The following is a 14,893-nucleotide window of genomic DNA, read 5'->3' on the forward strand; positions in this document are numbered from 1 at the left end:
AGACTTGACGCGGCTCCACCTCCTTCGCGAATCTCGCGAGATTTGACGCGGCTCGACCGCCTTCGCCAGTGCTTCACCTTGCGTGAGTCTCGCGAGATTTGGTTCTCTCGCGCTCCGTTTACATTTCGCAGTCAGCACGGGCACGGGCCATCGCGTTCCTCGCGCCGCGATTGGTGGAGACGGCTCGAGCGCTTTGCGGGCTCCGCCAATCAGGGGCCGGCAACGTGCTCTTAAGCACTGTATACAATTAAATCACGTGAGCCTATTGATGCCAATGGTGGAAGAAACTTGTTCTTATTTATAGCCTTGATGGCTTTGGTTAAATTATCTTGGGACATTTAGCATCGAAGTGTGTCGAGTAAGCGGGGGATGCTACGCGTGGAGCGTCTGCGGAACGTGTTCGCTGCTTTGGTTCGTTCCCGTTGCCACTCTTCAGTTGCCGAAGGTGAGGATTTGTATTGAGGATCGATGACTTGGAATCGCTGAGCCCAATGTGTACATTTATTTACTGCGGTATAAAACTATTCACAAGATATGCCCGTGTAACATTATACGTGCTGTGTCATGTACGTATTGTGTGATGCATGGGCAGCTCCGCGGTTTAGGACGCACATGCCAGCACACGTCGTAGATGTGAAGCAATCATCATTAAGCTGTCTGTATACAATCACTCGAGGCATTGTACAGCATGTCAACCAGTTACGACTGCGATACGGCTCACCCTGTGCAGCTTTCTTGCTCATCGCGAGAAAGACTCAATGCCAGTGTCGGGCGCACTCGGACAAACTCACTTTTTCATCCACGCCTGGGATAACGCGTGTCAAACCCATCGACTTACTAAACACCTTCAAAACTTGCCTAATTTGTGAAACTACCCACATGTGAGTCATACATTATGGATAAGAGCCGGGCACAGTCACGAAGGTCAATAACCTAGGCACGTTTAACAATTTAGTGTGAATAAACACATCGCTAAGGTGTACACGTACAATGAAAACATTCCGTCATGAATGCTATTACTAGCACGTACATACTAAATGCAATTATCCACTAAACTGCAGAATATACAGTTCCTTAATACCACTTAGTAATACTGTCTGCTGGTGACCTTTGTTTACCAGCAGTACAAACGCCGTGCATTTTATGATGTACACTATCACTGCGTATTTAATTGGGGAGACAAAGGTGACTCAGTTTTTAAATGTGTTTTTTTACCATTCCGTTACTTTAGCACACGATTATGTATGGTACACTCTGAGGGTTATCGCCGTTGTTCAAGCCACTCGGTGTAATGGAAGAAGTGGTCGCTATGGATGGACTTATCCCCGCTGTTGTGACTTTCCGACACTGGTTGATGCCAATGCAACTCTGACTGCTATCCTGACAGTTGAAATTACTCGCCCAAATAACGATAGTTGTCCTCGAAGTTACCGCGGTCCCTGCAATACAAATGAAGAATTCCACTACCGCCATCGGATTGTGAAATTTCCATACTCGGCGCCACCGAAGATGACGCTCATCAATTATCTTGCCGTTCAGCCTCCTCACTGCATTACCAACAGCGATTGCTTCTGTGGATAAACCTGTCATCATCCTGGGAATCTGCAATATCCACCAGAAGTATATCGTCCGGCGTCGGGTCTCGGCACAGTTCAAGCCGCATTCTGCCGAATGAGAATTGGCGCTCTTTGTAGATGGACTTGTCATCGTCATGAGAACGTGGAATTTCAACCTTGCGGCATTGACATTCTGCGGAGAATTTGGGACCCAGTGTGTGCCCGTGCTGTACCCTCGGGCTGTAATCCGCGTGTTTGTTTACTTCGTGACCCACGTGGCCTGAACCCACGTGGACTCCACCCACGTGTTTGTACAACTCCGGTTCCGCCGGAACCGGAACCGTAGTCGAACCCGGATCCACAACCCGGGTCCCGCGGCGTGAACGCGGGAGAGGGGGTGGAGCTTATACAACTAATTTGCATATATTTTCACTTTGGCTCCGCCTACGTTGACGTCCCGCAGCTCCCATTGGCCACCGCTGAGAGATCGTGCGCGCTGCGTCGACCAATGAGAGCGCTCGTGCGGCAGTGGGTAACGCCTACCTTCGCTAGGCCCCGCCCATCCCTACCCACCCGCGCTGTCGCCGTGGCTTTTGACATGAAAACTACTTGGAATGGTCGACGTTTCGGGCACTGGCCCTTAATAGATAAATAGGCTAGAGATAGTGCACAATAAGAGTTGGATACTGCACTATGGGTCGTCACGATAATTATATTCTAAATATCTTTAAAGTTTGCTATGCGAATAGTTGGCTAATAGCTGTTGAGTAACATGAAGTCTCGATTTAATGCTTTCGTGACTGCAGGGATTCATCTTCTTGGTTCTTTCGGTAAAGTCACGTAGAAGGGAAATAATAAAATAATAAAAATAAAACAATAAAATAAATCTCACGACGTTTCGGCCACAACGCAAGCAGCCGTCCTCAAGTGAAGAACAGGTCTGTCTTTCCGACAGATAATTATTTTATTATGTTTTATTTGTATTATTTCCCTTCTACGTGATTTTACCGAAAGAACCAAGAAGATAACATGAAGTCCTCGATACAAAATGTATTGATATTCTTTGGGTCTTTCGGTAAAGTCACGTAGATAGCTTGTGTTGCGATCGAAGCGTCGTGATGTTTTATTAAACTGTATTTTTTGTGATCGTCGCCGTTCTGCCCTGCGTTGTTGCTGGAGGGCGACTGCCCCCCCCCACCCACATGGCAGCCCCCCCCCACCCGCATGGCAGCCCTTCCCCACCCACATGGCAGCCCCCCCCCACCCACATCGCAGCCCCCCCCCCACATCGCAGCCCCCCCCACCCATATGGCAGCCCCCCCACCCACATCGCAGCCCCCCCCCACATCGCAGCCCCCCCCCCACCCACATGGCAGCCCCCCCCACCCACATGGCAGCCCCCCCCACCCACATCGCAGCCCCCCCCCCACATCGCAGCCCCGACTCCTCCCCCAACGTCATCACAGCGAGCCACGCCCACCCCGCAACTCATGAATATTCAGTAGCAGCCCCCACTCCGCCACGGTTCCAACGCCATTTTGTGGGACCGCGCAAGGAGCCGAGAGCCGCGGAACCGGAGCCGGAGGATTCGATCCCGGGTCTGAGACCCGGCACGGAGGAAACCCCTCACGTGTGTGTCTGTGTGTCTCTGTGTGGTGTGTCTGTGTGTGTGTCGGTGTTTGTGTGTGTCTGTGTGTGTCTCTCTGTGTGTGTGCCTGTGTGTGTCTCTCTGTGTGTGTGCCTGTGTGTGTCTCTGTGTGTGTGCCTGTGTGTGTCTGTGCCTGTGTGTGTCTCTGTGTGTGTGTCTGTGTGTGTGCCTGTGTGTGTGTCTGTGCCTGTGTGTGTATCTCTGCCTGTGTGTCTCTCTGTGTGTGTGCCTGTGTGTCTCTCTGTGTGTGTGCCTGTGTGTGTCTCTGTGTGTGCCTGTGTCTCTCTGTGTGTGTGCCTGTGTGTGTGCCTGTGTCTCTCTGTGTGTGTGCGTGTGTGTGTGCCTGTGTGTCTCTGTGTGTGCCTCTGTGTGTGTGTGTCTCTGTGTGTGTCTCAATGTGTGTCAAGGCTGTACGCCCGTATGTGGGTGAGGGTCGTGGCTCGAGTAAACGGAGTGTTCCGTGAAGTGTCCCCCGTGGTGGTTGACGAGCTGTGAGATGGAGGCCGCTTAGAGTCTTAACCCCGTGCAGGTCGCTGCGTGTGCGGTGCTGGTGGCTGCTGCTGCTGTCACTCGTGCACGGCAGCATCCACATGCACGTGGCAGGCTAATAGTGCTGCGTTTATCTTTGCGTGGTTTGCCAGGTAACTTGTTCGCATGCGTGTTGAACTTCTTTCGCTTGTTGTCGGAGGTGCGGTGGAAGGACCGCAAACCAAACACAAAACGCAGCAGTTCTAAACACTCTCCGTTCTCAGTCCGTATTTAAAAGTGCGTAGCTCCAGTGGATTCCTAATAACCCGAGGGAAGAGCGTTCCAGACGGTCGTGATCCAATTTGTTGGATGGGTTGCAGGCAGAAGCCCCTTGACGAGATTAGCGAAGTGTCGTGGTTCGTCTGTGGCCAAGCGCTTGGTGTGTGATGAGTAGAGGCCTCCGATGTGTTCGTTCAGCAATCGGAAGCACGTGTTGCAATTGAATCGTGGTAAGCGCACGTTTTTGTATGTCTGATTAGTGGATGTGTGTCTGCGGGCATGTGCTCATAGTACAAGTATCTTTAACGCGCTCGTGTCTGTGGGTACACGTGCGTAACGTGTGTGTCTGTGCATGCGTTATTTGTACGTGCCTTCAGTGCGCAGTCTTGTGTGCGTGTTCAATTAACTTGTTTTGCGTTGGTGCATATCGTGTGTGTGCAAGAGAGAGAGAAGTTGCAGACGTATGTGTTGTGGGAGGCGTGACCAGCGCACATGTGCTGAGTGCGGCGAGTGTTTAGTGAACACGTGTGTTTAGTGTAGCGAGTGTTTAGTGAACACGTGTGTTTAGTGTAGCGAGTGTTTAGTGAGCACGAGTGTGGCGAGTGTTTAGTGAACACGAGTGTGGCGAGTGTTTAGTGAACACGTGCTGAGTGTGGCGAGTGTTTAGTGAACACGTGTGTTTAGTGTAGCGAGTGTTTAGTGAGCACGAGTGTGGCGAGTGTTTAGTGAACACGAGTGTGGCGAGTGTTTAGTGAACACGTGCTGAGTGTGGCGAGTGTTTAGTGAACACGTGTGTTTAGTGTAGCGAGTGTTTAGTGAGCACGAGTGTGGCGAGTGTTTAGTGAGCACGAGTGTGGCGAGTGTTTAGTGAGCACGAGTGTGGCGAGTGTTTAGTGAGCACGTGTGTTTAGTGTGGCGAGTGTTTAGTGAACACGTGTGTTTAGTGTGGCGAGTGTTTAGTGAACACGAGTGTGGCGAGTGTTTAGTGAACACGAGTGTGGCGAGTGTTTAGTGAACACGTGTGTTTAGTGTGGCGAGTGTTTAGTGAACACGTGCTGAGTGTGGCGAGTGTTTAGTGAACACGAGTGTGGCGAGTGTTTAGTGAACACGAGTGTGGCGAGTGTTTAGTGAACACGTGCTGAGTGTGGCGAGTGTTTAGTGAACACGTGTGTTTAGTGCGGCGAGTGTTTAGTGAGCACGAGTGTGGCGAGTGTTTAGTGAGCACGAGTGTAGCGAGTGTTTAGTGAGCACGTGTGTTTAGTGTGGCGAGTGTTTAGTGAACACGAGTGTGGCGAGTGTTTAGTGAACACGTGTGTTTAGTGTGGTGAGTGTTTAGTGAACACGAGTGTGGCGAGTGTTTAGTGAACACGTGTGTTTAGTGTGGCGAGTGTTTAGTGAACACGAGTGTGGCGAGTGTTTAGTGAGCACGAGTGTGGCGAGTGTTTAGTGAACACGTGCTGAGTGTGGCGAGTGTTTAGTGAACACGTGCTGAGTGTGGCGAGTGTTTAGTGAACACGTGTGTTTAGTGTGGCGAGTGTTTAGTGAACACGAGTGTGGCGAGTGTTTAGTGAACACGTGCTGAGTGTGGCGAGTGTTTAGTGAACACGAGTGTGGCGAGTGTTTAGTGAGCACGAGTGTGGCGAGTGTATAGTGAACACGAGTGTGTAGTGTGGCGAGTGTTTAGTGAACACGTGTGTGTAGTGTGGCGAGTGTTTAGTGAACACGTGTGTGTAGTGTGGCGAGTGTTTAGTGAACACGAGTGTGGCGAGTGTTTAGTGAGCACCAGTGTGGCGAGTGTTTAGTGAACACGTGTGTGTGTGTAGACAACAGCACTCCAGGCACTGACTTGGAATCGTAGCCTATTGTACGTTTAACCAAGCAAGTCTCAATCTCGTGTGTACTCTACAAGACAGCATAGTATAATACTGTACAATACTATAATATCTGCATGGCTATATCGGTATTTAATTGCTTTTTGTGTGTTAGTTTGTTGTCCTTCCCCGCACCTCCTATTAGCACGGTTGGCTACGTACGGTGCGAAAGAAGTTCTACATAACTGTGTACTTTCACTGCAATACTACAGTAATAATACATGAGTAGTGGTGTCAAGCTCATTGGCCTGATAGGTCCGTGCATACCCACACAGAAAGAGGGGGCATTATCCGAAACCCTGCCCCACGTGTCCACGTTTCGGAACCACATCATGCAACCATGACCAGCCTCAAGTGCTACTCCAAGGTGTGGGAGGTATTTGAGACTCCCAACAACATCACCAAGCTGGCCCAGTGCAAGCTTTGCCAGAATTTTCTCGCGTACCGCCAGAGCACCAGCAACCTGCGCAAACACATCCGCTCCAAGCACCCGGCCGAGTTTGAGAAGCTCTACCCGCCCGACGAGGTCTCCTTCGCCATCCAGCACCTGTCCACCAAGATGGAGCCAAGCGACGGCGTGACCGAGGGCGTGCAGTACGTCTTCGAGACCATTGACATCCCGTCGGCCAGCATCCTCACGGCCGCCACGCAGGCCACGGTGCACGCCGAGGCCGGGACCGTGGTGGTGGAGGCGATCGAGGACAACGAGGAGGCATCCAAGTCGGGCAAGAAGAGGAAGAGGCGCCTGCAGCAGAGTGTTGCGCAGACTTGCGCCAAGCGACTGACCTTCACAGGTCAGGGGAAGCGGAAGGATGGAGGAAGTGCTGATGGTGGTGCCCACATGAATGAGATGGGTTTTGCAAAGAGCATTTTGCTTTGAGGTCCGAAGCGCGCTTGATCCACGTGCTTAAGATGTGGCACACAGTTTTTGTGTCAGCATGGAGTAGGCAAAATTGAGATCCCAGGTTGATGAAATTCCAGCCACCCCTGAGTAAAACAGAGTTCTGAAGCGGTGATGGTCCCACCACTGGTCATCAGTAACTTGTGCAAAAACTGCGCAGTTATTTTAAATTCGTTTACCAATTTAGCATCTTTACATCAATTATATTTTTTTATTCAGTTTTCCATGTTATTTAAATATGCTTTAGATGTTGTACCATCTATTAAGGATTATATGCATTTAAAGGAACCTAAGAAATAGTTATGTCATAACAATACTGTAATAATCTTCTCCAACAGGGTGTGCATGTTTGTGTCTATGCCTGTAGCTGTGTACATGTGTGTCTGTATTTGTCGTGGACGGTAGTGGGGAACAGCAGTGCAGTGGTTAAAGTGCTGCGCTACGAACCCGGCAACCCAAGTTCGATTCACACTCATGGCCAACTAGTGACGATTATCTGAACCAGTCGTGGGCCTCCCCGAGGTCGACCCGGCCTCAAATAAGTACCAGGTCCGGTGTGTAAACATCGCCACTGGGGAGACAAAGGCGGCCAGGCGTGGTGTTGGCCACCCACCCCCTCGTGTGCCGTGCCGGCCTTCATAGGTGCTCGCTAACAGGCTGTTGGGGCAAATGCTGTTAAGCCTATACGGTGGATCTTTGTCGTGTACAGGTCGGATGGCGAGCCCTCTGGAGCAAGTACGAGGCATCATCCCTCCGCTCTCTCCCTCAAAACACAAAGGCCAAGCCGGCCGCGTCGGAATCGTGGGCGGCTCACGGGAGTGGGTTCATTCAACTCGCACACGTCTCCGTCCGTTGTTGGTGTTTTGTTGGTGTTGTCTCACTCGCAAAGTTCAATCTTACCCGCCCCCCCCCCCCCCGTTTTACAGACAATCGTGCGACTAAAACGTAGATTTTCGTAGCCATATCTATGATCCATATTTGTTTTTCCGGGATGAAAAACAAAGGTGGATTTTGTCGTTACGAATAGATGTCCCAGTTTACATTATTTTAGATGATTAGTGGAATGAATGACTTTTGTCAGCAAGCTTGACCCTATGGCAGACTGTCACTGAGTTTTAAGTCTACTTGTGAAGCATTTCCTCCAGAGACTAGTCTCAAAAGTAAAATACAACTACCATATTAGACACTGGTGTCATTTAATGATAAATTACTCTGCTCCCCAACTCGCGATTCAATGAATTGTTAGGATTCAATGTAGAAACCAATTATTGTATTGTCCTATTTCTGCTGTGCTGTTTGTCTCATGTTAATGTTTTGATCTATCTAATTTAATCCGTTCCATTATACTTATCATTTGCATATATTTGCTTAAATCATATTTTCAATTATATGATGTACAATATCATGCATTTATTATAGTGAGCATAAGAATTAACGCGAACAAATTGTTGCATTTTTGCTTTCTACCATTACAATAACAGCTTTTCTGCCAAATATGTTGAACCTAGATATTGTGGTATGTATACAATTGATGTTCTTTTGTCTGTGTATCCTACAGCTATGCTGGAGCGCCGTATTTTGCTGCCATCTCTGCTTTGAAAGTGGTAATAATCTTTGCGCGGCCACTTCCACCTCCGCCAGTTGACCCGGCATGGTACAACGTTGCAATATCCGACTCGCTAGGGACTGAAGTATAGGCGGAGATTTGAAAATGTCGGATGTCTACAAATATTAGGTCTCCGTGTAAGGGTGGTTAATTGGTCAGAGTGGATATGTAATGTTTGAAAGTTTTGCAGAACCTGCCAGCAGGACATGTGTGTTATGTTTTACAACTGTGTGACGGAACTGCATGCTGTGCTGAGCTATATGTAAGTGAATACATGCGTCAAGTTTATAACCAGGGGAAAGTAAATTGAGACATCTCATCCGCAAGGGAGGCCTGGGGTGCTTAATACTGTATCAAATATCTTCGCTCAGGAAAAAAGAACAGTACAACCACAAAATTCAACGTACATATTTACTCGCAAGTGCACTGTTGACATAGTTATATAATTGTGCAAACCTCATGCATGCAATGCTTATAGATCACAAGAAACTAGAATAGGCAATGTCAATTTGTCATCCAATCCAGTAAACTTAATCTTCAGCTGAAGGGATGGTCAACTTCTAAGTTATAAAAGCAGACTATACAATGACCTGAACTGTGGCGGTTTTAGTGAGCCAATCATAGTGGCACAAGCCTGAAATCTATTGCTTTGGAGGAAAGAGATGGGTGGAACTATAGGATTGTGAAACTCCTGCTGTGCCTTAAGGTGGCCAGGAGATTGCAGTACAGCAAATGAGTTGTGAAATTGTCAATGCAAAACTTTCTCTTGTCTCTGGATTCCTCCAACCTCACACTTAATTCAACATTAATTTGCCAAACTTTCCAATGCAGGACCCACCTTGAAACTAGTTTTGAGACTCCATAAATATTTTACGGAGAAATATATGACATTAAATATATTTTGTAACTTACACAACTGTGGTGGTATGTGTTTGTACGAGCAAAGTGTGGATCTAAAATGTAAGGGCAGGGTGGTGTAGGTCTGTACCACACCGGGACTGCATGCCCATGCTGCTGCCTGGCAGTGTCTGATCAGTGCTTCTCTCCACACGCTGCCAGTCTCACTTGTCTCTGTGTGCGTCGCTCCCAGGGAGCCGACCTCTCCCACGTGTTCTGCACGAAGGACACAGCGGTGGTTATCAAGTCCTACAGCCCCGAGCTCATCGTTCACCCAATCCTGTAAGTGGACCTCTATCACAGCCTGGGCACCTTCATGATCCACACACCGATAAAGCCCCTTGAGCAACTTCATAATGGCATCCCAATTACTGAAGATGTCCCCATTGACTAGATTGGACATTCAGCAGTGGATGAAGCCCAGAAATTCCCTTACATTATTTCATTCGTCAGGTCTGGAAGACCCATACAATCAAAAGGTTACTTATGGATTTGAATATGTAGCAAGATGTTAAATGTCTTGTTTAAGGTCATGCAAGAGCATGTAACATGTAAACCAAATACATAATTACTAGGTGTCGTGGACCCAAGGCTGCATCCTAACTGGTGTTACAAGCCATGAGATAATAATGATTCCTCTTGTTATAGGGGGAATCGCTCCTTCGAAAGGCTCAATTGCAACTTGTGGCAGGAGGGTATCAGCCACAGAACGAAAAGTCCCTTATAAATGTGAAACCGATATACGTTTGCCAAATTACTTCATTGCAATGTCATAACAAAGATGAGTCGGCCTCTTTAATGCTAGTGGTTAGGAACCAGCTGCAAATAGCAAATAAGGTTTAGTGAGTTTTTTTCTTATGGTCCCTTGCAGCTTAACTCCATTATCATCGGCCGCACCTCTGATTAGCATGGTTGGCTACGTACGGTGCGAAAGAAGTTCTACATACGTACAGCTATGGTCAATCCACTATTGGAAGAAGTTCTCCACGAGTCACTGCCACCTCTCTCGAACTTGCGATGTAACAATCGCTTAACTATCGCATCTTAACTATTGTACCAATGATTGAATTTTAGCAATGACGAATAAATTAAATTCAACACCATTCTTCACCCACGGTGTTAAGTGAAGCAACGGTGCAGTGTGCACGCGAGAGTAACGTGCGTGTTTGTGTGCTCGGTGTCATATTGTGTAGGGACCACGAGAACATTGGGCAGGAGATGGACACATGGTTGCCACGTCTTAACTCCCTGGTGGTTGGGCCGGGGCTCGGCCGTGACCCCGAGATCCTGGAGAATGTCAAGGTCAGCCTTGGGCTGCCCGGGAACACGCGAAGCAAAATAGAAAACCCAGCGAGGAAAACACTGAGCTTCAGCGGCCACACAATGACTCTTCATCATGGCACTCGGTTACTACGATTCTTGGCCTTGATATGGAGATAAGGAGATTTCTCTGGGCTCACTTTTATGAGTCATAGATAGTGACGTGTATCGGGTCAGGTACCCACGGGTGACCTGCGAAGCGGGTCACGGCTGTTTTTAAGCTTTCCTATTGAGATGCAGGCCGGACATGACGTGAACATGATGGGATGAACAAGAGCTAATGTGTACCCTGAAAAATGGCACCCAACTAATGTAGGACTCTAGTCCACAGTTCATATCATGACCTTGCCCATGCATGATCACTTCATATGGCAACAAGTGCGTTGAAAGCCCAACGATTTCCACTGAGCTCTTAATGAAATAGATTGATGATGCCAACAAACAGATGATGCCAACAAACAGATGCCAACAAACAGATGTGCTAAGCAGGTTGTCTTACAAGTTCAGTTTATGCTTTGTATGCATGTTTTTTTTCCAAAAAGGGTGAATATCAACTATACAATCCTGGTAGCATTTTGCTCTGATGTGGACATGATGCACCTTTTTACAATTGCCAGGTCTCTCCGGATGTATTGGGAACTGATGTTATTTTTCATCCATTTCTGAACAGATTATTATTGAGAAGGCAAAGAGCAAAGGGATTCCTATTGTCATTGATGCTGTAAGTACACAATCTGTTATGCACACTCCCACAGGTGTATATTGACCATATTTAGCTGCAGCCAGAAGATGGTGCAGAATTCTAATAACTTTGTTATGCTGTGAATGAAATACATCTAAAACTAATATAACTGTTTAAATCATTGGCGCACCATGAATGCAATTCAACAGGTGATGTAAAACTATTTCCTTCAATTACAACAAATGTGAAACATAAGTGGACATTTTAGCATAAGGGCACTCCCATCAGCTTGCTCTCTCCCGTGGTATTGCATGTGACGTGCACTCAGGATGGCCTGTGGCTGGTGACACAGAACCCTGCTCTTATACATGGACACCGGTGCATCATCCTCACCCCCAACGCCATTGAGTTCAACCGGCTGCAGCAGACGACCGTGAGGGATCATGATGGTCATGAAAACGGTTACACCCATTATGAAGTTAATCTGATTATTGCATTTTGTAATGATGATGATGTGAAATGTTGACAGTTGATGAAATGTTGACGATTAAGATGGCAATTAGGTTAAATAAGTTGATGACTAGCATAATGATCTGGACTTGAACTCACCATCTCTCAAGAGCAATGCTTCTACCAATGGAGAAATACTCAGCAGTCATACTTGTTAAAACTACAAGGCTACTACCAAATTCCTTGGTTTGGCCAAGACAGACCAGGCTTCAGAAAGCGTGTCCAAAAGCAATTGAAAAAAATTCGGATTTTGTTCCATTGTAAGATTTTCTAGCCTTATGCTTGACGCTTGTTACAGGCAAAGGGTGGGGCTATCTAAGTAGTGAATGGATTCACATATTTGGTGGGGTCAAGGTCAGAAAGAGCAAGTGTTTTAATTGTGGCTATGTAAAAGTTGATGGCTGATGGCCGGAGAAACTGCCCACTCACCATCATGTGTCCCAGTTTAGCCTCCCATGAACTTGGTAGCTATATAATCCCAGAGAGAGGGAGTGTACACAGGTGACGGACAGGTGTGCATCAGTATCACGACGTCAGACATGACGCCATCCTTTGTGGTCATGCTGAGTCTGGCCCACAGCTGGGAGAGGGCACGGCTGTGCAAGGGAACAAATACGCGGCGCTCACGCAGCTGTGCCTCGCCCTGGGAAACGTCACCATCGTGCAGAAAGGGCAGGAAGACCTGGTGTCTGACGGGGAGACCGGTGAGTGACTGTATTGCGGTTGAGAGGCTTCTATCCTGAATGGCACTAAAAACTAATGTTGTTGAACCAGCAAAGTACACGACAGAAGCAGTTTGGTCCTTTTTTCTTTCTAAACCACGTGCGGTTCCACCACAGTTTATTATTTTATTATACAGTGACCACTGCGGCCACCACAGGCTGTAGAAACCTCAAAAAAGATTTGTTCACCAAAGTTTGTAGTTGGATGCTATCTCCAAGTCTGATTCAACCGTGATGTCATACATATGCATGCATATAAAAAATATATACTCTTGAAACTGGATATCTGTGAAAGAGCTTCAAGGCTCATTGGATTTCTCCAGGATAAAGATTCTGATAGCTAAAATAGCAGCTGGTAGTGGTTTAAAATTACAGATATTTCTTTACACTGCACCTGGTGCAAGTCACTTGCACTGCTCAAAAGCTGCCATGCTGCAAAGCAAATGCAGCCGCTCGTGTCTGGAGGAAGTAAATGGGGGCTCCACCCCTGATCGTGCAATTCCACGATAACACATCGGCGCTTTGCCCTGTGCCGCTTATCTCCATCAGTGCTCGTGTGTGAGCACGAAGGCAGCTACCGCAGGTGCGGTGGCCAGGGCGACCTCCTTTCTGGTGCCACGGGCATCATGGTTTACTGGGCCCTCGCCGCCAACCCCACCGTCTCCAACGGGTAATGAATGTGCCCCCATATCACGGACATTTCACACTCGCAAATACCAACAAGATAAAGCTGATCAAGCACGCATTAAAGTCTAAATTGTACAAGACTTGTGTCAACTGGTTTCAATTAATTTAATTTTTAAGTTAAAATTATAACTCACTGGTTATATTATAAAAGGTTGATGCACCCAGAATTGTATTGAGTTCATTAAATGTTTTGCTATTTTAAGTCTCGAACAGTATTTGACAACAAAAAATTGCTCAAAGCAAGTCCCCCATTTACTACTTTTTAAGGTATTACAAAGTAACTTACAAGATGCCTTCTCCAAATCTAAGTTTGTTTAAATATTATGGCCACCGTCTGCCCTGAAGCACCCTTGCCAAAAGCATGATTATTGGAAATGTTGTTTAAGTGATATTCAAGTATTTTGTCTGTTCAAAGCAATATTTTAATATATATTTTAAATATGCAGTGTCTTGTTTTTGTTCAATTGTGCAACCACAAAGCCACAACGAGCGCGTGTTCCCATAGTGTGAACCCGACGCTGCTGGGGGCGTACGGAGCGTGCACTCTCACGCGGCAGTGCAACCGCCAAGCCTTCCTCAAGCACGGCCGCTCCACCACCACCGTGGACATGATTGCTGAGATCGGGCCCGCCTTCCGCATGCTCTACGGGGACTGATTGCGCTCTCCCGCCTGACCTCCCACCCCATACTGCTCACCCAAGCACATTGGGCAGCCCCTATCAAACAGCATATTAAATCTTTGCTTTTTTCTTTCACCGAGTATAGAAAGCACTAACCTGTGCTATGTAAGGATGACATTCGGGGGTGAAATGGTTTCGTTCAAAATTGAAGTGCCACCCTTTCTAAGGAAAGTGTGATGATTTACAAGTTTTATTTAATGTGTAATTGACACACATTTTTTTCCCTCCTGCAATGTAAACCAGAGCATTAACTGCAGTGTTTCTCCAATCGAATTGATACTGTGCGCAAATCCCACAGGATATGGCCATGCTTAATTATAACTGACAGCAGGATTTAAAACATTCAAATGGATGAAGCAAGCAGTGCTAATGGTGAGAGGGAGGGCACCCTTCTGAGAAAATGTTGCCTGCAGTCTCGTTCTGTTGAAGGTGGCAGGGTGAGCTTGATCATTAGTGGAAAACTGAAATAGCCTGCATCTACACAGCCGCTTTTGAGAGGTGCAGTTGTTTTTACATAGAAGTAAACGGCAATTCGGTTTGGAAAATTATGTTAAGGTTTTGCCACACCTTTATCAACACTTATGATTTAAATTTCGATTTAAAGCTTTCGTGACTGCAGGGATTCATATTCTTGGTTCTCAGTAAAGTCACGTAGAAGGGAAATAATATTTGTATTACTTTATTTCCCTTCTACGTGACTTTACTGAAAGAACCAATAATACTTATGATGTGCAAGATGTATTTGGGTGTGGTGATTAAATACACAAAATGATAGCTACGTGTTTATAATATGCCAAACAATGGGTACTATTAAGGCTGTCTTATATTATAACCCAGATTCAAAGTTGTACAAAACTGAAAATAAATGTTTTGAAAATCTAAGCAACCATCTTGATTGTCCCTGCACCTATCACCATGGTGGTGTTTGCGCTATTTGAATGTTATGCATTTCCTCCTGCACACAATTATATAATTTGTATGCAAGAAAGTTTGTTAAAAATATTTGTAACTAGGAGCAGAGGGGACTTGCATATAGCTCAAATTTAGCTAATGGCAAGGATAAGGA

At 46.9% G+C, this 14,893-nt stretch overlaps 1 protein-coding gene across 8 annotated transcripts; it reads left to right on the forward strand.

Moving 5' to 3' along the window:
* The first annotated feature begins 159 nt into the window (after positions 1-159).
* On the forward strand, positions 160-14,750 carry NAXD (NAD(P)HX dehydratase). Of its 8 annotated transcripts, none has more exons than XM_078863069.1 (11): positions 160-445; positions 6,098-6,616; positions 7,433-7,541; positions 8,282-8,327; positions 9,420-9,508; positions 10,420-10,528; positions 11,217-11,267; positions 11,557-11,661; positions 12,319-12,442; positions 13,010-13,130; positions 13,653-14,750. In XM_078863069.1, the coding sequence occupies exons 1-11, from the start codon at positions 370-372 to the stop codon at positions 13,801-13,803; spliced, it is 1,500 nt and encodes a 499-aa protein (XP_078719195.1). In that variant the 5' UTR covers positions 160-369; the 3' UTR covers positions 13,804-14,750. The 8 variants fall into 8 exon arrangements, with proteins under 8 accessions (XP_078719195.1, XP_078719200.1, XP_078719197.1 ...); XM_078863074.1 differs by having other exon boundaries at positions 365-445; positions 5,968-6,616; positions 13,653-14,749; XM_078863071.1 differs by lacking the exon at positions 160-445 and adding an exon at positions 3,072-3,845 and having other exon boundaries at positions 5,968-6,616; positions 13,653-14,749.
* The last annotated feature ends 143 nt before the right edge of the window (positions 14,751-14,893 follow it).

This window comes from Lampetra fluviatilis, chromosome 15 (assembly GCF_964198595.1).
Source record: "Lampetra fluviatilis chromosome 15, kcLamFluv1.1, whole genome shotgun sequence".
Taxonomy (NCBI): Eukaryota; Metazoa; Chordata; class Hyperoartia; order Petromyzontiformes; family Petromyzontidae; genus Lampetra; species Lampetra fluviatilis.